Source organism: Corvus kubaryi, unplaced genomic scaffold (assembly GCF_017639235.1).
Source record: "Corvus kubaryi isolate FWS band 111438036 unplaced genomic scaffold, C.kubaryi_AGA036_p1.0 128, whole genome shotgun sequence".
In the NCBI taxonomy this organism is placed as follows: Eukaryota; Metazoa; Chordata; class Aves; order Passeriformes; family Corvidae; genus Corvus; species Corvus kubaryi.
In genome coordinates, this window is record NW_024580663.1 from 1344003 (window position 1) to 1366850 (window position 22848).

Below are 22848 nucleotides of genomic sequence, written 5' to 3' on the forward strand. Positions count from 1 at the left end.
GCCTGAGGCCGTTCCCTCCCCTCCTGTCCCTGTTCCCTGCCAGCAGAGCCCGACCCCCCCGGCTGCCCCCTCCTGTCAGGGACTTGTGCAGAGCCACAAGGTCCCCCCTGAGCCTCCTTTGCTCCAGCCTGAGCCCCTTTCCCAGCTCCCTCAGCTGCTCCTGGGGCTCCAGCCCCTTCCCAGCTCCCTTCCCTGCCCTGGACACGCTCCAGCCCCTCAGGGTCTCTCTGGCCATGAGGGCCCAGAGCTGGACACAGCCCTCGAGGTCCCTCAGCAGGGCCGGCACAGGGGACGGGCACTGCCCTGGTCCTGCTGCCATCCCAGTGCTGATACAAAAGTCACTACACGACTCCAGGTGGGCCCAAGGCACTGACCTTACAGTGCTTATACCATGATCTGTCCTTGGATTGGCTCTGGGTGACAGTGCAGCCCCCAGACAGCTGCATCCCAAACCAGCAGCCCAGCAAGGTGCAGTGCAAAGGCAGGAGGGTCCAGGCACATGGAGTCTGGTGGTCCCCTGTGCCAGCGTGGCTGGGATCCCTTTATTAGACAAAAAGCCACCATCCTCTACTGCTCAGGCTTCCTCAAGGAAGTTTTCTGTGGGCCTGGCACCAAGGGCTCTGCAGCAGGATCCATCCCAGGGAGTTCTGCACACCTGTACCTGTGCTAAGGGGCAGACAGACCCCACTTGCCTCATCTGCAGCTGCCAAAAACCACTGCAAGCAGCAAAATCCATGCAGGTGGGACCCAGGGACCTGAAAGGATGCTCTCCTAAGCCTGACTCACCTGTGGTGACTCAACAGATGCACAGCCAGGAATCTACTGAGGCCACCCCTTCCCCTCTGCTTGCCCCTAGAACACACAATTGGCTCTGCCTCTTGCCAGGGGAGCACGTGTGACAACTCCAAATAAAACATCTAAGCCAACAAGAGAGCTGCCCCAGTGGCACTGTTCCTGCCGGAAACCCTCTGGATTGAGCACATTCTGGATTTCCTGGGGTGAGGCAGACAGTCTTAAGAAGCCCTTCTGAAATGCTGTTGTTGAAGTCCCGTTGTTGAGAAGAGGTCTCACCAACACCCTCCCTGGCTCTGGAGGGGGATGAGGAAAGGCTGTCACCCCAGCAGAGACCCTGGTGGCTGGACAGCCCTTAGTGAGCAGGGCTCCCAGCTGGAGCAGCCAAAACTTACGGGAACTCTGTCGCTCAGGCTGGACCAGGAGAAGAGCACAGACAGCAGCAGCACCAGCAGGCTGACACTGGCAGCGGGGGAGAGGAGAGCGGCCCAGCGAGACATTGCCACCAGCCTGGAATGCAAAGGAAAACAAACCCAACAGTGTTTTTTTTCCATTTTCACAGGTTTCAGGACTCTTTACACAACACTTTGCAACACAGCATGGGATCAGGGGTGCGACACCACAGGAAGCACAACACCTCGAGGTGTGAGCACACGGGGCTCGTGGGGGGCAGCCGGTCTTACTGCTAATGGGGTTTGTGACAGGTAATGCAAAGTACCTTATACTGACCCTGCAGGGGATAAAATCTCTCCTGGAAAATATGAGGAGACCTGCAAGACTTGTTTAAAATCATTGTGTTAGTGCCATGGATGACAACTACAGGGAAAAATAAAAAGCAGTACAATCCCGTAAAGGCTTTTTATGCCTCTTTTTAAGCACAGAAGTAGCTGCCGTAATTCAAATTAAACAAAACGACCAGCTGTCCAAGGATCAGGGGTTTATCTAATCCATATGTAGGTTTTTCTTGAGGAAAACAACATTTTGCAGAGGTCAACAAGGTTTGCTTGGTGGTTCCTACAGCACAAGGCTTTCCCTGCTGCTCAGAGCAGCGGCTCACCCAAGCCGTGGGGACAGGAGCTGGCTCTGACCACGCTCAAGGGGACCAGGGAGCAGTGCCACGGCACAGAGCCACCCTGACCGACCACAGAGCTCCTGCTGAACAAGAGAGGGGGAAAAATGCAGGGTTCTGCTGTTGTGGGTGCCAGTGCCCAGGCACGGAGCTCGTGTGCCCACCCTACGTGTGTAACCACGCACACGTGTGCCCCCACTGCCTCGCCACACGAGGCTCTGGATCCACCTACAGCCTTCAGCTCGCTGCTGGGGTAGGGAGTGGAGCAGCCTGCCAGCACACAGGCTGCACAAGTATTTCCTTTGATTGGCTCTAAATTTACACGCTGCTAAATTAAACTAAATGAGGTCTTTTGAAAGAAGATGGGACTGATTAGTTCCGTTCAAACACTCCTTCATTACTCATCCCTCCATCAAGTCTGCTCCTACTCCTATCCAGGTTTTAAAGAATTTCCTCCCATACATGCAGTCTGAAATATCTTGCCTTCTCTCTGCTGTCCATCAGGATGGCACAGCACACCACAGAGTTCTCCTTCCTTGAAGCAACCACTTTCTGTCCCACAAAGCAGAAAACCTGCTCTCAGGAGCACCCAACACCAGCTCCTGCCACCAAAGAGCCTCTGCCCCCAGAAGCCTTCAGGGACATGGAGGGAAGGCTCCTCTCCTTCCACCCCTTCACTGGTACCTTGGCTCTCCACTCCATTATGTTACTTCCTCCTCTTCCTGCTTGGTTTTTGCCAGAAAAAAAAGAAAGACAGCCCACCACATCACACTGGTCAGTGGTGGACAGGAGAGGGACAGAGCAGGGAGCAGAGATAACAATACATCTGATATACTTCTGCATCTTCCAAAAACTCCTGAGCCAGGGTCTTCCTCAACAGCAGCCTCTACCTCTGAGCCATCTCCACCACATCAACTGGATTTTCCCCATTAATTGGTTTTGGAGCAGATCTGGATTTCTGACACCCACAGCATCCCTGAGCAATGAGTTCCCCTGCTTAACTCACACAAGGCAGGAAAGCATCACCTCCCATTTCCTCCTTCAGTGTCTCCTCTTTTCTGAAGGGTCAAAGAACCACCTCAAGGACCCACAAGCCCTTATTAACCTGAACTGGAGTAGAAGAAAAGCTCCCTGTTTCCATAAGACAGGCAGAGACAACCTGTGGCCAGAGCCTCCATCTCTCTCCTGGGACGTGGCCAAGCAAAACCAGGCTACAGCCAACACCCAGGCTCCTGAGCTGGAACTCCCAGAGCACAATGCACAGGCTCAAACTCCATCTGCTCCCAGAAGATCTTTATGTCCTTCTGGACAGTGCTACAGTCACGACCTCAGTCTCAGGGTGACCACACATTTCCCTCTCACCTCAGAACAAACTGCTGCTTTTCGCACAGGAAACAGGTTTTTAGGTTTGGCTGGGTTTTTGTCAGTTATGAAACAAACAGCAAAACTGGAATAATGAAAAATAGATGTATCCCTCAAACTTTATCTGCAAGCCTGGAAATAAAAAGAAAAAAAAAAAAAAAGAAAAAGAAATTCAACAAAGCAGTGGCTGAAAGCAAACGCACACTCCCAATAAAAATAGAGCTCACGTGTACCGAGGAGGCTGGTAGCAAATGACAGCACAGCCTCTTCCAAGCCTCCAGCCTCCTGCCTGCCTGGCAGATGACATCCGCACAACAATTAGCAGCGTGCTTCGGTCCCAGGTAGGCAGGAGGAGCCAACATGTGCAACACGGGGCTCTGAAGCTCCTGGAGAGAAGCCTGCACAGGCTGACACCTCGTTACAGACAGACGCACGCAGAGGGCACGGGAGGATTTCCACATGGAATGTTCTGTGCAAACAATGCATTTTCAGAAACAACCCTTGCAGCCTGCAAAGCAGGAAGGGTGGTCATGGTGACCCCACCTGCACAGGGAATGTTTGCTTGGATTTGAGGGCATCTCTGGGGATCCAGCAGCACTCATGTACAGCAGCTGGGCAGCACCAAAACCGCATCAGGAAGGCCACAGATTCCCCTTGTGCAGAGTGGAGGGGCTGATTTTTTTCCTAATAATCCTCTTTTGTCAAAGCAAACCAGGTACTAGGAAAAGAGCAAAGGGTCAGACTCCAAAAAGTCTTCATTCCTGTGTGTAATCCTCCTGTCAGAGGAGGAGACATTGCTGGCTGGGAGGTTCTGCTCCACAGCTCCAGAAATCCCTGTCTGCACCAGCGGCGGCAGAAACAACAGCCCCAGAGTTGTGCTGCCTATTAGCAGGGACATTTCCACTGATTGCTCGAGCTGTTCATCAGGGAGCCTGCACAGCCCCGGGAACACAGCTCCTGCAGTCACAGGTGACAGCTCAAAGGCAGCCAGCGACAGGAGAGGATTTCATTAATGCCTCCTGCTGCTGCCAGCGCTCCACGCTCTCATGTCCCGGCACAGAGCCCACGCTGCCTGTCCTGTGCCACTCCAACACATCCATCTGAAGCCTCATCTGAATTCTGATCTGCTGCTCCAGGAGAGCACACAGACATCCTGGAGCTCCTCAGCCCGGTCATCAGGCTCTGGCTTTGCAGCCAAATGGACGCAGAATGACTGAATCATTTACGTTGGAAGAGACCTCCAAGGCTACTGAGTCCCAGCTGTGCCTGATCCCCACCTTGTCCCCAGCCCAGAGCACTGAGTCCCACCTCCAGCCCTTCCTTGGACACCTCCAGGGATGGGCACTCCAAATCTCCCTGGGTAGTTCCAATGGCTTTTCCATGGAAAAATTCCTCCTGATGTCCAAGCTGACCCTCCCCTGGCACAGCTGGAGGCCATTTCCTCTTGTCTTGTCCTTTGTCCCCTAGGAGCAGAGCCCAACTCCAACCTGGCTGCCCCCTCCCAGAGAAGGTCCCCCTGAGCCTCCTTTTCTCCAGGCTGAGCCCCCCCAGCTGCTCCTCACAGCACTGACTCTCCAGCCCCTTCCCCAGCTCCATTCCCTTCCCTGGACATGCTCCAGCCCCTCAATGTTTTTCTTTCCATGGGAGCTCAGAACCAAACACAAGATTAGAGGTGCCTCAGGAGGGCCAGCACAGGGGACAGGCACTGCCCTGGTCCTGCTGCCACACCAGTGCTCATACAAAAATACCAATTATCTCTAAGAATAAACAATACCAATAAGCTAATCCTTGTTCCCATCTAGGGATGAACTGAGGGAGCAGGATGGGTATTACAGCCTTGCAAAACTGCCTGCAGATTAACTAGTTCAGGCAGGGTTTCCATCCAGCCACCCCTTGCCGAGATGGCCGGCGCTGATGGGAGCACCACCAGCACATCGTGTGTCTCCCAGCACAAACCACTGCCAGAGCTCCCTCGCTGAGTCCAGGGCAGAGCCAGCCAAGGATGGAAAACCTCGAGGAACACGGCCCAAGCACTCTCCAGCTGAACCATGGCACAAAGACGTGCCGGCATTCACAGCCTCTGCGGCTGAAGGGAAAGTTTCCTGGGCAACAGCAGCTCAAGGAGTGTTCTCCAGCCAGCTGTGCCCAGGAGCTGAGGGACTGGAGAGGGCTCTCAGGACACAGAGTGCAATCACAGCGAGCTGAGATCCCCTTCACACACAATGTCCTTTTAATGGGTGGCATCCACAGCTGAGCCCATCGTGACAGGCTAAGTGATGTGCAGTGCCATGGAGAAAGAGAAGGAAATTTAGCTGACCTGACCTGAAATCATCCTCCTCTGAGCAAGAGGGTCCCCAGGTCTGTGAGGAGCACTCATGTTTGCTGGTGCTCCTCAGGAGCACCCTGTGGCCAGCTGTCCCTCCTGCTCGATGACTGCACAGCTACACTGGCATGCCTGGGATGATCTCAGCAGCTCTGCTCTTCCAGGCATCCTGTCCTCAGGAAAGCACCCCTGGCCTCCAGCCCCACAGAGGAGCTCACTACAGTGAGAGCCCCAAGCCCTGCCAGAGGGTCCCACCTGGGCATGAAGCCCCAGACAGGTAAAAGACAGCCCAGCGAGCAGCAGCACTCGATTGCAAGCACCCTCACGCGTCCAGGATCTCAGTGGAGAGGGTGTAGCTGCCATGCAGACCATTCCATTCATGTCACTTATGAAATCGCTTAAAAAAAACCCATTTATTCTTCTTGCTTGCTCCTCATCATTTACTCCTACCAGGACTCTGCTCTGGCATGTTAAAAACACTCCTACACAAAGGGAAAAGTTGTGGGAACACCTTCTTGCTGCCTACAGAGGACCCACGCAGCAAGGAAGCCACGCTTTGAGGTTTACAGGAATAAACTGGGCTGGCTGGGCCCATCCTGAGCACAGGCAGCAGGTCCTGCTCCCACCTGCAGCAGAAGCCTCGCTCCAAACTGGGCCCAGCACACAGGAGGGAATTGTGGCATGGGCACAGGGCAGGAGGAGCAGGATCACCACGGCACAAACACGTGTTTACAGAGCCCGGCATCTACCGAGCAGTGGTGCCACCTTTGTAACTGCTGCTAACAAATAACAACAATAAATATTAATAACCCCTCCAGGCTCCCTGTGCATCCATCAGCTCACATCAGCCCCTCGAGCAGCAGCTTGGCCATGACACCACCCAACGCAGCTCCGACAGCCCTGCCAGGTGCCGGCGCAAGCGGGAGCAGGACAGGGATGTGTCCAGCAGCAGGAGACAGCGCAGCGGTGCCCGGGCACGGCACGGGCAGCTCTCGGCACCGGCAGCTTCACCGGCACTGCCACAGCTCCCCCAAGAGCAGAGGAGGGGGTTGCTGTGCATCGCTTGGATACAGCCAGAATCACCCCTTCTACCCGGCCACAGCAGCCCTGACCCTGCTGCTTATACAAGTCGCACAGTTTAACACTAAGCATCGTTTAGTCTATTATTTAAATTGACTTAATTAACTCGTTCAGCAAGCAGCATTCACACAAAACGCTGCTCCCCAGAGGGCAGGAGCACAGCTTTGTACTTCGGTGGTTTGAAGCCTGAGCAAGGCTGCCCTCGCCCTCCCCACCCTCGTTAGCAACCGTGGCACGAGGGGCCACGCTCATTAGTGCTGGTGGCAGAAGGGGCCACGCTCCACCGTGGCTCAGCACGACCCCAGTTCCAGGAGCTGCAGCCCGTGCATCCCCAGCACCCCCCAGAGCCTCCACGCCAGAGAGAGAGCGCTGAGTGCGGGATGGGGGATCTTCTCTGCCAGGATGGAGTGTACAGAAGCAGAGCGTGCCTCGGAGATCAGAGGCTGAATTTATCATTTATTGTTTATAAGCAGTGCATCTATCTGAATTTCTGGCAGCTGCTCTCGCAGGGCTCTGTGGCTGTCTGCACTCCACATGACACTCCCGCTCCACAGAGCTCTGGGACTGGCAGGGACCTTCGAGTCCCCACCAGAGCGCTGGTGCTGATTTGCACCAATTTAAGACTTTAGGACTTGCCAGGAGATGAGAGATGCACAGGGACCTTCAGGACAAACATCTTTCTGAAAGCTGTCACACTGCCTGACCTCAACCGCCTGAAGCAGCTTTCCCCTTCCTCCTCACCTCCCCACCACCCCAAAGCCCAGTCGAAAACACCTCTCCTCCTGCCTTTCTCCCATTCCTTGCTGCAATTTCCCATGCACAGCACATAGAATAAGTGATGTTTTCTCCCCCCACTCAGATCTACCTTTTTCATCAGTTTCTATTTGCAAGGTGACACCTTGCTCACACTAACCCAGGAGTCTGCCAGCATTCAGTGTGGTTTTTTACCCCCTCTGCTTTCCCAAGCTTGGAGAATCTAACAGGAAAGAAAGCACATGCTGCACTAACCAGGTCCCAGAGAACCCTGATGTCCCACTGCAGCTGGGCCCACGAATTGCCAGAGATTTAACTGGCTTATTCCCAGCCTCTCTGGAAACAGCTTTTTGTGTTTCCCAAGTTCCTGCTGTTCACCCGTGGCTCTCACAGGGAATAACAACCTCCTTCCCCTGTCAAATGCTGGCTTCCCTATAAAGAGGCTCAATTAAGAGGTTAAGAAACCATGCAAAATTCCTGCTCAATGTTACAGAAACCCAGCGGTGATGGATCGGCACACGACTCCCACAGCAGCACCACACCGCCAGCCCAGTACAACCATCCATCCCCATGGCCCTATCTCAGCCTGTCCCAGCCAGGACCCTCCCTGCCAGCCCCAGCTCAGCCTGGAGGTTTCCCATGGGGATTGCCAAGCCAAGGACCGCCCTGCCGCTCCCTGCAGAGCACGTGGCACAGAGGTGCCCCGGCAGCGGGCACGCCAAGGACTGCTCCAGCTGCCCTATCGATCTGCCAGGAGCGGTGAGCTGTGAGGTTTATGAAAAATGCATTTTCTCACCTCTCCACAGAGCGCCAGGCAGTGGTGACAGCTCTGACTCCCCGTGACAACCCGGGGGACAGGGAGCAGCAGGGAGCAGGATGGCACACGGGCAGCAAGCGTGGGGCTCGCCCCCTGCGTGCTCAGGATACGTGGCCAGGAATAACATGGCATAGCAGCCTGTGGATTAATTGCATGGGGTGCCTGGTTGGATGTCCAGCCCTGGCTGGGCTCCCACGTGCTTCCAGTTTTGTGGCAAGCTCCCAGTGGGATCCACCTCGTGGGTCAAACCCACTCAGGAGCTGCCAGACTGGCACAAGGACCTGGAATAAGGCCCCAGCATTTCCCACAAAGACTGAAAAGCTAGTCTTGCTCCCCAGCCATCAAAGCTTCTCCAGGCCAAAGCCAAAGCAGAACAGCCAGCCACTGCAGGCAGCATTCCTTCAGCAGGGCTTTTCCTAAGGAAATTTAAATTAAAAAGAGCCCCAAGGGCTGCAAATGCAGAAGCAAATGCACAGACACAGAAAGCTGAAAGAGAACATAATTCCTTCCCTCTCCTGTTCTTCGTCTGCCACCCCTACTTTGGGGAATGGTTTGTTGCCTTTTAGAGCTATTTTAGATGTTACTTGCAGCAATGTATGGAGAAAACAGTTGAAATGTGATGGTGCAGCATTCTTTTTAATTAAACAATCCCTCAGGCACAACAGAATGGCTCCAGTCAAGCCCAGGACACTGCAGGCCTGCCTCCTCGGGGGGAGATGCTGGCCCCGCTCCTCCAGCAGAGCAGAAGGTCTCACAGGCCCCTCTGGAGGTCTGTTATCAGGTGGCCCAGATCTTCCGCAGGCTTTGTGTCCTTCCTGCTGCCATCCTGGCTTTTTGCCTCGTCAGCCTCTGCTAAGCAGAGCTTTGATCCCTCAAGTGACTCCTGGTTCAGGGATCTTCTTTCCTTCTGCTGCCCAAACACGAAGGACATGGAGCTGGAGCTCCCCAGCACCGCAGCTTCAGACGGGAAGGCTTTGATGTGGCACAGAGCGCCTGGCTCTGAGATTCCTCTGGTCTCCCCAAACAGCAGCAGAGCCACAGCTTGCGATCCATGTAAAAGAGCATTTTCCTTGGGGAATGGAAGCCACGCCAGCGTTCATCTCCACCTTGTCATGGCAGAACAAGCTGCATCGGTGCTTCAAAGAGCTCCTCAGCCCTAAATCCTTAGAAAACGTTGACTAAGTGGAGAACCTGTCTCTGAACGTGTCATGAATGCCAGCAGAGGTTATGAAACAGCACTCCTGCACATGCCTGCGCCGCCACGGGACCCCGCGCGTGCCGCTGGAATCGCAGCAGCCACCGCTGGGGAGGCTCAGCTGCCCCATGGATAGTTGAACTGACAGGTTATGGAGAGAGAACTAAGGAGGGAGTAAAGCTGCCGGTCCACAGGTCCCCCCTGAGGTCCACAACCACATTCCCTGCTCCTCAGAGCTGTGGGGTTCACTCGAAGCAGTACCTTAACTCCATCCCACTGCCCCTCAGCCACACCAGCCTAAAACCTGCACTGGGGAAGGAGGAGAACAGAGATGTGACCAGAACTGAGTGGGTTTCCTCCACAATTTTCTCTTCCAAGGGACAATTACTCTGTTTGTAACCACAGCAGCTTCCAGTCAGTGCACTGCTTCTCATCTGGAGCTCAGACCAACAGCAGGAGATGCAGACACTCAAAAGGAAACTCCTTTTGGTGAGATACCCTATAAAGAGCCACTTCATGGACTGGCATATCTCAATAGCTGAGCAGCACTGGTCCACAAAGGGTTCTTCCTTTGGCAGTCCCGGCTGCCACTGCATCTGCTGGCTCTGCAAACACCCAAGCAGCAGCCAAAGGACACAGATTTTCACTCTCCGTGTCTTGGTGTTTGCTGTAAGATGATTGGCAAAGCCAAGAGCTCGAAGTGAGCAGCAGGCTGTTACTGTGCACACCCTCAGCTCTGATCAAAGATGCACCTGCAGCACCTTCCTCTCTGCTGTGGGACACCAGAACATCCTGAGCAGCTGCCTCTGCATCCTGGTGGTGCCACGGCAGGTGGGGACATGGCACATCCACCACAGGTCTGCCAGACCCTGTCTGTGCATGTCTGAGCTTCTCACTTGATGACCACATGTCACAGTATCCCACAGTGGTAGGGAGAACAGAGATCCAGCAGGCAGGAATTGTGCAGCAAGATTCCCTTATTTAATTATTTTACAACTCTTTTATAGACTTTTTTCTGCACAGTCTAATTGGTCAAAGGATCAGGATCATCCACCCCTTGATGTGATTGGCTAAAATCCTAAAACATCCATTGTCAAAATATTTTTCTATTTTCTGTACTATAAACAAAGGTTTTGCAAGGTCGCAGGTGTTCATAGTTTATACAACTCTACAAATATCTTCTGTGAGAGAGAAAAATATCTCACGGGACTGGAAAGAAGCAAGAAAAATTCTTGCTAGCAGCATATTTGAATCCACAACCACAGACCTCAGCTGTCCCCTCCTGCACACAGATTTCATCCCCAACTATTCTGCAGAGTTCCTCCATCAGCTGCCATCTAAATGAAGCTGCTCTGTGAATCCAGGCTGTTTCAGTGACAGCCTCCACAGTGACTTCCAGTGACCACACACGTCACATGTCAAGACAAGTTTTGGCACCGACCCCAATGAAGGAGTGAGAAATCTCCACGCACCCAGAGGCAGGCAGGGGCAGTTACTCACATGTCAAAGGGAACAGCAGTGGGAACAGGCCGCATATGTTTTCCGAGGCAAGGACCCTGTCATTTATGGAACAAATGGCACACTTATTGTGCTATTCAGGAAGAAATAATAATTACAGTGGCCTCCAGTCTCCAGCTCTTTTAAGTCTGTACTTAAAGAAAGAGCAAAAAAAGACCAAAGCAAACAACGCTTCCACAGAACCTTCTGAACGGGCTTTTAGCTGCTGGACAAAAGCGTGGCAGCAGCAACTGCTCCTCATTGTCCCGTCTCGTTCCCGTTTCGTAACCGCAGCCCGGCACTGCAGGCAAAGCGTGGCAGGAGCAAAGCCCTGCTCGGGTGCTGGAGCTGCCCTGACCTCCAGCCTCCTGCCTCGGCACCGTGCTCCAGGTGTGCTCCCAGGTGTGCTCCAGGTGTGCTCCAGGTGTGCTCGGCTGGCCTGGCACGTGCTGCCTGCTGGGCATCCCAGGGCCAGGAGCAGGGAGCCAGCTCGGGCACCTGGCGGGCTCTGCGTGCCCGAGGGCGTTGAACGGGGACAGAGGAGCCAGAGCACGCCCAGGGCTCCATCCACGGCTCCAGGATGAGCTCTCAGGAACACGTTCCCAGCACACATAACTCTCTGTCTAATCAGGCACTCAGCCCTGTTGTGGGCGAGATTTACGGAGAGGCTTTTTTCTCCTGGAAGCAATAATAGATGGACAGCAGGAAAGGGAAGAAATTAATGAACAAGTAATCATTCCCAAAGTTGCAAATAGGAGCGATTCCTCACTCTGAGACAACTCTGGAAAACAAGATTAAAATGCTTAGGGGACATATTCAGAAAACTGCAGGTAATAGAACAGATAAAATGTATTTACACTATCTCACAGGGGACATGTACTTTTTATTCTGCTGAGGAATGTAATATTCTGCTCCTCATTGCAGAGCTAAAAGGGTGTCCTAAAAAAAGCAACTTAACAAAGCATTTTTAATGGCAAGTGGGTCTGGTTCCAGAACACAGGCTCTCCTCTGCCCCGCAGCCAGCACGCCGCAGGAGCCACAACCAGCACCTGCAGACACACCCAGCACACAAACATCATTAATAATCCGTGCCAACAGCACAATTATCCACCAGCAAAAGGGAGGCTGGGATGGCAGGGAGGTTGCAGCAACGCTCCCTGTGCTGATGTTCCCTAAGAGGAGGAGGCAGGCCTGCCTTCCTCCACTTCCCAGTGCCCGCAGAGCCACGGCTGCCAGCGAACAGACTGCGCCTCAAGTAGCCGCCAGCAGAAACAATTTGTCATGTGTCAGATCAAATAAACTCTTATGAGGCCACTGTGCTCCCTGAAGCAGACGGCTGCCAAACTCCGAAGCAGAAATCCAAGAAAGCGAGCCGGCCGGCGTCAGCCCCGAGTGCTCGCGGAGCCCAGCACACTTCTCACAGCGCACCATCAGCTCCTGTGCAGCACCCCAGGCCAGGCAGCCAGCAGCAGTACCCATGCTGAGCAAGGATTTGGTGTTTAAATTATCACTCTGCATAGTCCAGAAACTCCACATTCCTCATCCAGTGGCGCAGCACCTCGCTCATCCCAGCGAGGCCTGAGGAAGGCCAATATCTGTCAAGTGTCTGGAATGTGCTGCAATGGATTATCACTTGTCTGAGCAAGCGCTTCCTCCCTCCCAGCCAGCACATGCTCCCTTGCTACAAGAATTCCCTCAAAACTGAATTACAGATTACTCATTTTTTCTTTTAAATAGTCCTAGAGCCCTTTTCTTTTGTTCATTCCCAAGCACCACTGCAGTTTCCCATGCTTTGGGCTTGTGCCCTTGTGTTGAGGCCCCTCACAGGTCCCGTTTGCTGCACAGTCCTACAAGAACCACTAAAGCACAGGACCTGGACATGTCCTTCTCTGTGATTCTGCTGGGCAGAAAAAAACCCTAAAACTGCTCTGGGCACATCTGCAGGAATTAATTATGCCAGCAGTACTGTGAGGATCTCAAATCACTCCTGATCTCAAATCTGCTCCTGCAAAGACCAAGCTCAAGCATTCCCTGGTCTGCACAGAGGGCACATCCCTCAGCCCAGGGCTCAGCCGCTGGCTCCAGATGCTCCAGTGGGCTCCGTCTGGGAGCAGCCACCTGAGCCCTGCCATAGCCAGGAAAGCCACTCCACCTATAGAAGATGGATAATGGCCCCATAAAAGTGAGTCTGCAAGAGGCCTGAGGTTCCTGGCTGGAAGGAGGTTAGTTTATGGCAAAGTGAGAGCAGCCACAGAGAGAAAGGCAGGAGATCCAAAGGAAGGACAGGAGAAGCTGGAGATGTTGCTTCAAGTCACCAGAAAGCAACCTCCTGCCCCAAACTCCAGCAGCAGAACCTCGACACTGCCTATCAACAAAATGAAGTGAGAAAACGGGAAATCTGGCAGCCTAAAGCAAGGAACAAGGGAAGAACAAGGAATCAGGCACGGGGCATTCCCCCTGGCATCAGCAGGGCCAGTACAAACCTCAGCTGTGTGGGGTTTTTCCAGTTTATTTAAAGAGCATCCGATGCCTGATGACGAGTTATATTTAGACACCCTCCTATCTGTACCAGGACTCCTCTCCAGCCACACGGACTGGCATGGAGCACAGGACCCCATCCTGGAGCCTTGGCCAGGATCATTGTTCCCAGGAGCCTCTCAGAACACAACACTCAGGCGCCCCAGGCACCAGGAGAGCTGTAAAGGACTCGCGGCGCTGCTTCCAGCAAGGAGCAAAACACAGGCTGTTCCTGGAACGCGGGAAGTGTTACACCGAGATCCCGGGGAGGAGGAGGAGGTTACAGACACAAGTCTGTCATTTACAGCGATGCTTTTCAGGCACTTACAGCTGCGCAGACATCAGGAGTCAGGTCCCCACAGATTCCCAGCCTTTGCATACCCCAGTTTCCAGCCAACAGCTCTCTGGACTGTGACCCAGCCCAGCTCAGTGGTGGAGAGCAGTGCACAGCCCTTGGCCCCAGCCTTTGAAGGCAGGTTAAGCAGGCAAAGCTTCAGGCATCAACCCAGGACATGGCTTGAACTCACATCTCTGAATGGAAACTTCCTCTGAAAAATTCATGCTTTTTTCAGCTCTCTGACTGTGAGAGATTTCAGAGAGAATCAAAGGGCTGGAGTGCTGTGGGAGTCCAAAGCAGCTGCACCGGGTTCCTCAGCAAACTCTGGTTCTGTTCCTAAACAACGGGAAATTCTCCAGACACGTGGAGAAAACCAAATCTGCCTCAGCCATCTCATCTCACCCTGCTCCTCAAATCTGAACAAAGGAGCCCATTTACAGCATCACTGATGAATTCCTTTACCCCAAGAACACGTGCCCAAGTGCCACGCTGTGAGTACTGGGATGATTCCCAGAAGCCTCCTGCTGACGTGGAACACCCTTCCTGAGCCTCCCCACATACACTGTGTACTTCATTACCCCACACTCGCTGGGAGAAAAGGAACAAAATGCATTCCAGAGACACTGGCTGATTGCTGAGTACAACCATGCTGCAGGCAGCACCACCATCTTTCCCTCCCTTTCCAAGGTTGGCACATGCCATGTCCAGTTCCCAGAGACAGGAACCTCACACCCAGCCCTTCTGTTCTGTCACCCTGAGGAGGGCCCATCTGGAGGAGCCATCACATATTAGGTAACAACATGGTATTCCAAACTACTTCCAGAACTTGCAGAAGCACTTAGATCACCCATGGCTCCTGCTGGAAATTTTCCAGTTTATTTTTTGGGCAGGAAGAGAGCAAGAAAATTAATTAAGGCAGAGTAAGAAAAAAAACTCCCCCTGAAGTGAGTTAACGACACTAAAGCAGCAGTTGTGAGCAGGCCAGGTCCATTTTAAGGGATATACATTTTCACTTCCACAGTCTTCAAAAGGAAAATGAAGAGACTTTGTTCTGTATGCATATTGTCCACCATTTGTTATTGTCTGTCTATTGATGCTTACTTGAAAAACAAAATTTAATTAAACCCCACAGTACTGCATCGCCTGCCTTTGAAATATGCCTGCATTAGTGGATCATTACAGTAAATGAAATACAGCTTCATATCGGATTTTTCAAATAACGTCCTAAAACTGTTACAAATTAAATAATACTCCTGCAGAGAGAAATTAAGAGACAGAGTTTTTAGCAAGGGCAAAGAGATGTTTACAGATGAAGTCTGGGATGAGACGTGGAGGCGATGAGGCAGAGAGGTGCCACAGGGCTCTTCCACACCGTGTTGGGAGGGTTCTGTGTACCAGAAACGAGACAAGGAAAGAGTGTGCCAGGGCCAGGCACGTGGAAAGGGCAGTGTCCCCAACCCCCCAAGAGTGTCAGCACGAGCAGACAGGGTTTTGGGGTGTGCTGGCACAATCTGTCAACGCAGAGAGGTGTTTCTGCACGGAGCAGAGCTCAGTGCAGCCACACACCCTCCACGTCCTCTGGAAACCCGGCCAAAGCAGCAGCAGTCACGGCAAGTGAAGCCTTGTAACCAGTGGAAGCAGTGAAAGCCTGGACACTCAGTGGCCAAGGAAAGGGATGCAGGAAGGTGCTGTTGTGGCAGGATGAGAAATACATACCCAGGGAGGAGAAAAGCAACAGGAGCTTTGTTATCTCGGGGTGAGCAGGAGCACAAGCGGGTCAGTGAGTCAGCGCTGGGCAGAGTGGCAACGCCTGACGTGGAACACCCCAAAGCAGAGTGTTCAAAGCAAGTGAATATTGTGCGAGCCTCACAGCTCTGGCTTCAAGAGATCTTTTCCTTAATAGCACCTGGGGTGATGCCAAGTGTTCTCTGACGATTTATTTACTCCAAGAAATCATTTTCCCTAAATAAGCGGAGCCCATTACCGCATCCTTCTTCATGTGAGCCTGGAAAAGGCTGTGCCCTGCAGCTCCTGTGGCCTCATCTCCATGGTGATGCACCAACACACACACTGACTCCAGCAAGAAGGCAAACCTCCCCAAAAGAAAGGCTGAACCTCCCCGAGGGAAAGGCTGAACCTCCCCGAGGGAAAGGCTGAACCTCCCCGAGGTTCAGAGCTCTCATCAGCACAAGCCCTGGGGTAAGGTGTGCTGCAGGTGTTGGCAGGCAGGGCTTTCCAGAGAAGCAGAGCATGTCAGCCTACAAGCAGGCTAGAAATTAAGAAAACCTTGCAAGGGCACCTCTGGATCCATTTTACAGGAAAACAGTAGAAGATTCCCAGCTGCTGTCCATGCCAGGGAGCAGCAACTGAGAGACAAGTTCCTGTAGTTCTCATCAGCCTGTGTATCTATTATTTATAGGAAGAAGGTTCAGCATATAATTATTGAAAACTGTCAACTTCCAGCCTGGAAGAGCTTCCTCTGTGGAAAGGCTCCTGCTCTGTGAACCAGGGACTGCTCACGCCTGCATGTCACAGGATTAAAACGAGCAGCTGTGGCAAGAGGGGATCTATTACACGTTGCCTTATCGGTCTTGCAGCAACAACGAGCACTGGGACCCCACAGCACTAACAGCACACAGCAACATCAGGCAAAAAGCACAGGAATACAGAAAATGCAGCCCAGGATCCTTCCTGAAGGAAAAATATGGTGGTCAAGAGGCATTGGGAGTGATGTAAGAGAGCTGGCACATGGAGCAGCTGGGGAAGGAGACTGACCAGGCTCTGTGGGGCCAGACTGGCGAAGGCACGGCAAGCACAGCACTCGGGCGCCAGCCCAGTGCTCTCCTCACCCCCACCCCGAAGCCTCCACGGGGATCAGCAGCACACAGCCGCTCACCTGCACACCCCCAAACGCTCTCCCATCAGGAGATTCTGGCTTTGTGCTTCCCAGGCTGTGGCAAAGGCTCCCGTGACACCTAAAAGCAGCACAACCAGCTTGCACAAAGGATGGAGATTGCTGAGGCTCCGCAGCCATCCCGAGGCGAGGCGGGAGCAATCTGCGAGTGCCACAATCATCAGGCAGTGGGAGCGTGCCAAGGGCAGGGCAGACAGAGGTTAAAACTGAGCAGGCTTCACACTCCCAGGTATTCCAGGAAACGTGCTCATCCTCAGCTCACCAGCACTCCTCTCCTCTTCTGAACACAGCCAGAATGAGGTCTGATCATTTAAAACAGACCAGACTGCTGCTCCCAGCTTGTTGGAGGAAATAAAGGGAGTGGGGATGTCTGACACGGAAAGAGGGGGCACAGCACAGGCACCTCTGGAAGTGCCCTGTTTCTGCAGTTCAAGGTTAAACACCTCCTTTGCACCAATTTCTGAATCTGCCTCTCTCTAAAGATGCACCAGGTAATTAGAATCATTATAACTATTATTAGACCATAATATTATTATAGCATTTTTGCTACACTTGACATCTGTTGGCTGATAGATTTAACTGGTACATAAGAAATAACTGTGCAGATTTCTTGCAAATGAGCACCAACACGGAAGACATTAAAGCATTCTGCATTCAAAAAATTAATTTTATGGAAGTATGCTTGAAATAAAAATTCTAAAATTAAGTTAAACCTTTAAAACCTCTCGTTAAAGGAATTATTTGGGTTTAAAGTAGACAACCATTAAAAAACTCCTGACTTTCATTTAGATGTTTAAAGGCATATACGTGGCTTTGTATCTCCTTCAGATCAACATATGCATCTTCTTCCCATCTACTCCAGAGATTTCTAAATCATCCTTCCATCTTCCATTCCCTCTCTCTGCAGCAGGCACTTGAATTATTTGGGCAGAGTCTGACTGCACAGTGAACCAGTATAATCAGGGCTCTTACAACCTGCTGTCTGCAAATCCTATAGAATTATCAGCAAACACACATCTAGAATAAAATACAGCTTCTTGCAGCCCATGAAGCCCAAAGGGCTTTGCAAACTAGACTCAGGATGCAATTTATCCACCACTGAGATTCAGCTGTAATCCAGAGTGGAACACAACCTTTCTATCCATATTTAACTACAGCACACAGCCCCCTGGAGAAAAGTGAGGAAGAATCCAACAGAAGCCGCAGGAATGTTTTAGGGAGACTGAATTTTCTCCCCTGGAACTGAACTTTGGTCAGGGCACCCACTGAGTTGTACTCAGTGATGCTTGTGGGTGCCTTCCAACTGAGAATATTCCATTATTCTATGACTCTACCATCAGCCATGGACCAATACAGGAGAGCAAAGAGGGCACCGTGTCTCCATCCTGTTGAGGGTGTCCCTGAAGCACAGCTGGAGGGAACAGCTGGGTACCACAAGTTACCAGCCTGGAGAGGAGGAAGAAGTGAACACCACAGAGGAATCCCGTGTTGTCCTTAGATTCAGTGGAGGCCAAATTTCACCCCACAGTCACGCCAATGTGCAAAGAAAGATGGAACAGTGTGTGGAAGAGCACCTCAGAAAAGGACCCATTCTTAAACTTCAGACAGCTGTGCCCAGCAGCTCAGTACTCACAGAACTCAGTCCTGCTTGGGCAGTGATGTTTGCTCCAGTGAAATCTATTTCAGCTCAAGTAAATCCTCTTCCTTAAGCAGTTGGCACTGAGGTGACAGCAGAGCCCTGGTGCAATGAGGTATCCTGCAACCACTCCCACAGTGACACACTATTTAGGAATAAAAATGAGTGTCATTAATTTCTCCAGAGCAAGTAATTTTGTTTTTTCCAGAGAAGAGTAACCACACAAGGAACTTGGAATTGCTTGAGGAGAAAAATGTACTTTTGCTACCTTAGTCACAAACAGACAAGCCCAACTCTCACTAAGGAGAGACCTATGGGGAAACAAAGGGGAGCAGGAGATGCTGGACACAACTTTGCCCCATGCACACTCCACTGCTCAGGCAGCTCTGAGTGGAAAGCAGGGCTGAGGATTGCTGAGGAGCTGTGCCAGTCCCAGCAAGCGTCGGCAAGAAGCCCCAGGTAAATGAAGTTCATGAAAGCCCTTAAAAATCACCTAAGCCTTCAGAAAGAGAGCACAAATCCCCCACTACAGAGACCTGCCCATCACACCTCTGACCAGCACAAAGCAGGCTTTTCACTCTATCCATCTGATGCTTTCAAAAGCCAGAGGAGCTGGGTCTGGGTGAGCTCACCTTAATGAGGCCCAGTGCTCATAACTAACTAAGAAAAAAAAGACCAACCAAAGCAACTCAACCCCACGCACTTGAGGGGTAGCTATCAGCAATTCCCTGTCAGCACAGGAGAAATCCTTGTGTATGGACCCTGGGAGCTCAGCCCAGGTCTGCTTCTGTTCATCCTTTCCATTAATGGCCTGAACAACAAAAGAGAAAGCACTTACATAAAACCTGAAAGGATGCCCAGAGTTAAGAGCTGAAAGCACTCTGGAGGTCATGATTGGAATTGATAAACTGAAGAAAAGTTCCCAAAACACCCACAAATCAATAGAAAGAAAAGCAAGGAAAACAATGCAAAGAACCGCACCTGGAAACAGCACAAACAGAGATCAAGCACACAAATAGAGACCAGGGGAAAGCTCTTCAGACAGAGGGAATGCTGGGGAAAACTGGGGACCAGACTAAATGTGCCAGCGCTGTGACACCACAGCTCCAAAGAGCTAAACATCACTCTGTGATCTAGGAACATAAAATACCCAGTTCTGGGCTCTGTGCTGGGGATCACCTCTAGTCACAGACAAACCAGAGGGTCTGGGCAACCAGTAGAGCAGTCAGCAGTACAAAACACGCTGCCCCATACCAGCTGTGGAGGGGTTTCTCCATCCCTGCTCTCTCCAGGGCTGGTACCAGCTCTCAGATTTTAACAGGTTTTACTTATAAGGACAACCAGCCTTATAAATAAATGCTCCCCATTCTACGAAGGAAAGAGACAAACTGGCTACTCAGTTTGCTGCAAGGGCAAGTTAGATGAGCTGTCAGGCTCTCTGAGACTGGGATTCCATCAAGGCCCAGAGGGAACTGGGCCCTGTCCAGATCTGCACTACCATCCACCACTGTCCAGCCTGGAGCCGAGTATCTCTCACCTGGCTCAGGACAGGGCCATGGACAAGGAGGCTGTTCCAGCCCTGTATTTCATTTTATCATCCTCCATCTGGCTACTCCTACAGCAGTGACAAAGCCAAATGAACAGCCTTCTCTTCCCCAAAATACAATCCTCATCCTGCTGAGGGGCACCCACACACAGCACAGACCGAGCACCACCGTAACTGCTCCCATTCTCGCCTTCGGTATCTTTCACAAACGAAGCTCTTCAAGCTTCATTTGCCACCTCACCGCTGCAGCAGAGATGCCAGCAGGGAATGGGATGCTGCCCTGGGGAAGGGCATGGCTTCCCAGCTTCCCTCCTCCCCTCTCACCCCACACAGCCCCACCGACCTCTGCAACTGCCTGAAGCCCATAAGGGCCATCACGCAGCCCCCCCTACCCCAGACACCTTAATTTGAGGGGACAGTTGTTGAAAGCCATCGAAGTCATTGCCACAAGGTGTTACAAAGCAGGCGACAGCAGCTGATGCCACCAGTAGACAGCTGCACCAAACCCCACCAGCAGTTTGGGAGAAATGCAACAAGGGCACAACAGCTACAGATCTCACGCAAAAGCAGGGTTTAACTCTCAGGAACATTTCAGATTTCCCAAAGACTCAGAGGGATTTGGGGTTCTGCTGAGCTGCCTCATGAACTGCAGTCAGAATGGATTTGACAAAGCCTCGGTGAGCAGGCGCCGTCTCCCTTCGCAGGGCTGCTTCCCAGAGATCCCCAGTGTTGTGTCACTTCTCACTTCAGGTGCTAAGAATATCTGCATGTTCATAAAAAATAGCAACTAGCTACTGAGAACTTATCAACAAAGCGCCCGACAAATCTTAATTAAAGCTGATTCACCTCCCTCACGAGCCCGAGTTGAACGCTATTTCTCAGAGGAGAACGCTGAGTGGTAAGAGCTGAGGTGGGTTATAAAAGCCACGGAGGGAGTCAGTAGCACAGAGGATTAGCACACAGAAAGGCTGACTATTATCCCTAAATTTATCCCAATAATCCACTGCCTTGCAAAGTCTCAAGGTACGGCTGCTGTGCTTTCAACCACACCTGCCCAGCCCAAGCAGGAGCAGAGACAGGTTTGGGGGTGCTGGAGTTTTCCAGGTGTTTTATTGCTCAGGCTGAAGAAATTCTCCACTGTAAACAGGGAGAAGGTGGTGGCAGTAGCACCAGCACTGCTCTTGTGCTGCTTCAGGACACGGGGACAACGCTGTGGGTTCAAAAGCTATTCTGACAATTCATTAGGAATTGTTTCCAGCTGACTTCTTCCAAAGAATCATATTTGTATCTCTTCAAATTCAGTAAATTCATGGTTGCACAGACAGCAGCCTCCAGAACTCGCAACACTGCTCTCATCTCTGGTAGCTGGACTTCTACAAAAAAAGTTTCTGGGACAGTATTTTGGGTACTTCCACCACAGAAATTCCCTAGAGGCTGCTGAAAAACAACGTGGACCAGACTGGGTCATTTTAAGGCAGGGTTGGGGGAAAGAAAAGAGAGAAAAATAGAAGTCCATCCCTTAACAATGCTACTCCCTGAGAACAAATGAATTCAAAAGATCACAGGGAGCAGGAACACTGCGGCAGCACGTTGGGTAAATGACAGGGTGTCATCGTCTTCTAACGTCCTCTGGAGACTTATCTACACTTAAAAGGCGCCTGCCGGGGCTGTGCACGGAGCAGCCTCTCCCACAGACAGCTCCACCACAGAAATGCCTCTGCAGATTATCCTCCTTTGGCAGGCAAACTGAACAGTACCGGTGCAGGCAGCTCTGCCTCTGCGCCACACTTGGACTGGGTTAGTTCTAGCAGAAAAACACTGCAGAATAAATAACTTGGCCCTAAGAAATTTTATCTACAGAACTTGTTGGTGTAAACCCGGACCCTCCCGAAGGCGGGCAGCGTCAGTGCTCTGTCAAAGATCACTCCCAATGCAAGTGTTAGTCAACCACTGAACTTAAACATTTCAAGGCAACATTCCAAACAGTGTTTATATACAAAATCCCATTTGCTCAGCGTTCCCTTCCTGGCCTTGTGCAACGTGTCATTTTACCAGTTCTCCAGCCAGAGACCCATATGCAGGCTCGCACCAAAATAATTGCAGCAGTTTTAAAATTCTGGCCTCGTGTTACAGAGCACACACCTTGAAGAAAAATCCATTTTAGTATCCCAGAGCTATTCCAGTGGTTCCAGCACATTTTTATTCTGCAGCTGCCTAGGCACACAGCAGGCCAGAGGTCACCCAGCCCGGCCGAGTGCTCCCGGTAGGATCCAAACTGTGCCCCTCGGGAGAAACTTACGTGTAAATACTTATGTTTAAAACCCCTCAGTGTAAGGGATCCCTGTCCTGCCCCCACTGTGCCCCTAAGTGGGCGTCACAGGGCCCGCGTTTTCGGTCACGGCTGCTACACTCCAGCCGCAGCAGCTGCCTGTCCTCCCGCCAGCCCTGCCCGAGCCCCCGGGGCCGGGCACACGCCGTTTCTCACGGCTCTGAAGCGAAGAGGGGCGGCGGGCAGCGCCGGCGCCAGCAAGGCCTCACCGCCGCCTCCGCTTGAGCGAGAGCAGCGCAGAGGAAGCAGCGGCGCCGTGCCCACCCGGCCGGGACCAGGGCTGCGTCCCGGACCCCGCGTCCCGGACCCCGCGTCCCGGACCCCGCGTCCCGGACCCGGAGCTGCGGCCCGGCCCTCACGGGGCCGCAGCAGCGCCGCCCTCCCGGACCCCCCCACCCCGACTCACCGCTCCGCACTGCGCACGCTCCGCCCGCCCCAGCCGCCCCGCCCCGGCCGCCCCGCCCCGGCCCCGCCCCGCCCAATCAGCACCGGCCTTGGCCCTGCTCCTGGCCCTGGCCCCGCCCCCGGCCCCGCCCCGCCCAATCAGCTCCGTCCGCGGCCCCGCCCGGGCCCGCCCCTGCTCCGTGAGGCGGCACCGTGTCCCCGGCCGGGCTGAGCCGTGTCCCGGCCCCGCCGTGTCCCCGGCCGGGCTGAGCCGTGTCCCGGCCTCGCCGTGTCCCG

General features: G+C 52.7%; 1 protein-coding gene across 3 annotated transcripts in view; it reads right to left on the reverse strand.

Moving 5' to 3' along the window:
• SIL1 (SIL1 nucleotide exchange factor) overlaps positions 1-22611 on the reverse strand; it is a 96781-nt gene extending 74170 nt beyond the window's left edge. The window contains exons 1-2 of one of the 3 annotated variants that reach the window (XM_042024765.1): positions 22574-22611; positions 1188-1302 (exon numbers count right to left, since the gene is read on the reverse strand). In XM_042024765.1, coding sequence (XP_041880699.1) covers positions 1188-1292 — 105 coding nt within the window. In that variant the 5' untranslated portion in view covers positions 1293-1302; positions 22574-22611. Of the gene's footprint in view, positions 1-1187; positions 1303-13733; positions 13763-18289; positions 18438-22573 lie in introns of those variants that run through there. The other 2 variants (XM_042024758.1, XM_042024751.1) reach the window with 2 other exon arrangements.
• Positions 22612-22848: the final 237 nt, after the last annotated feature.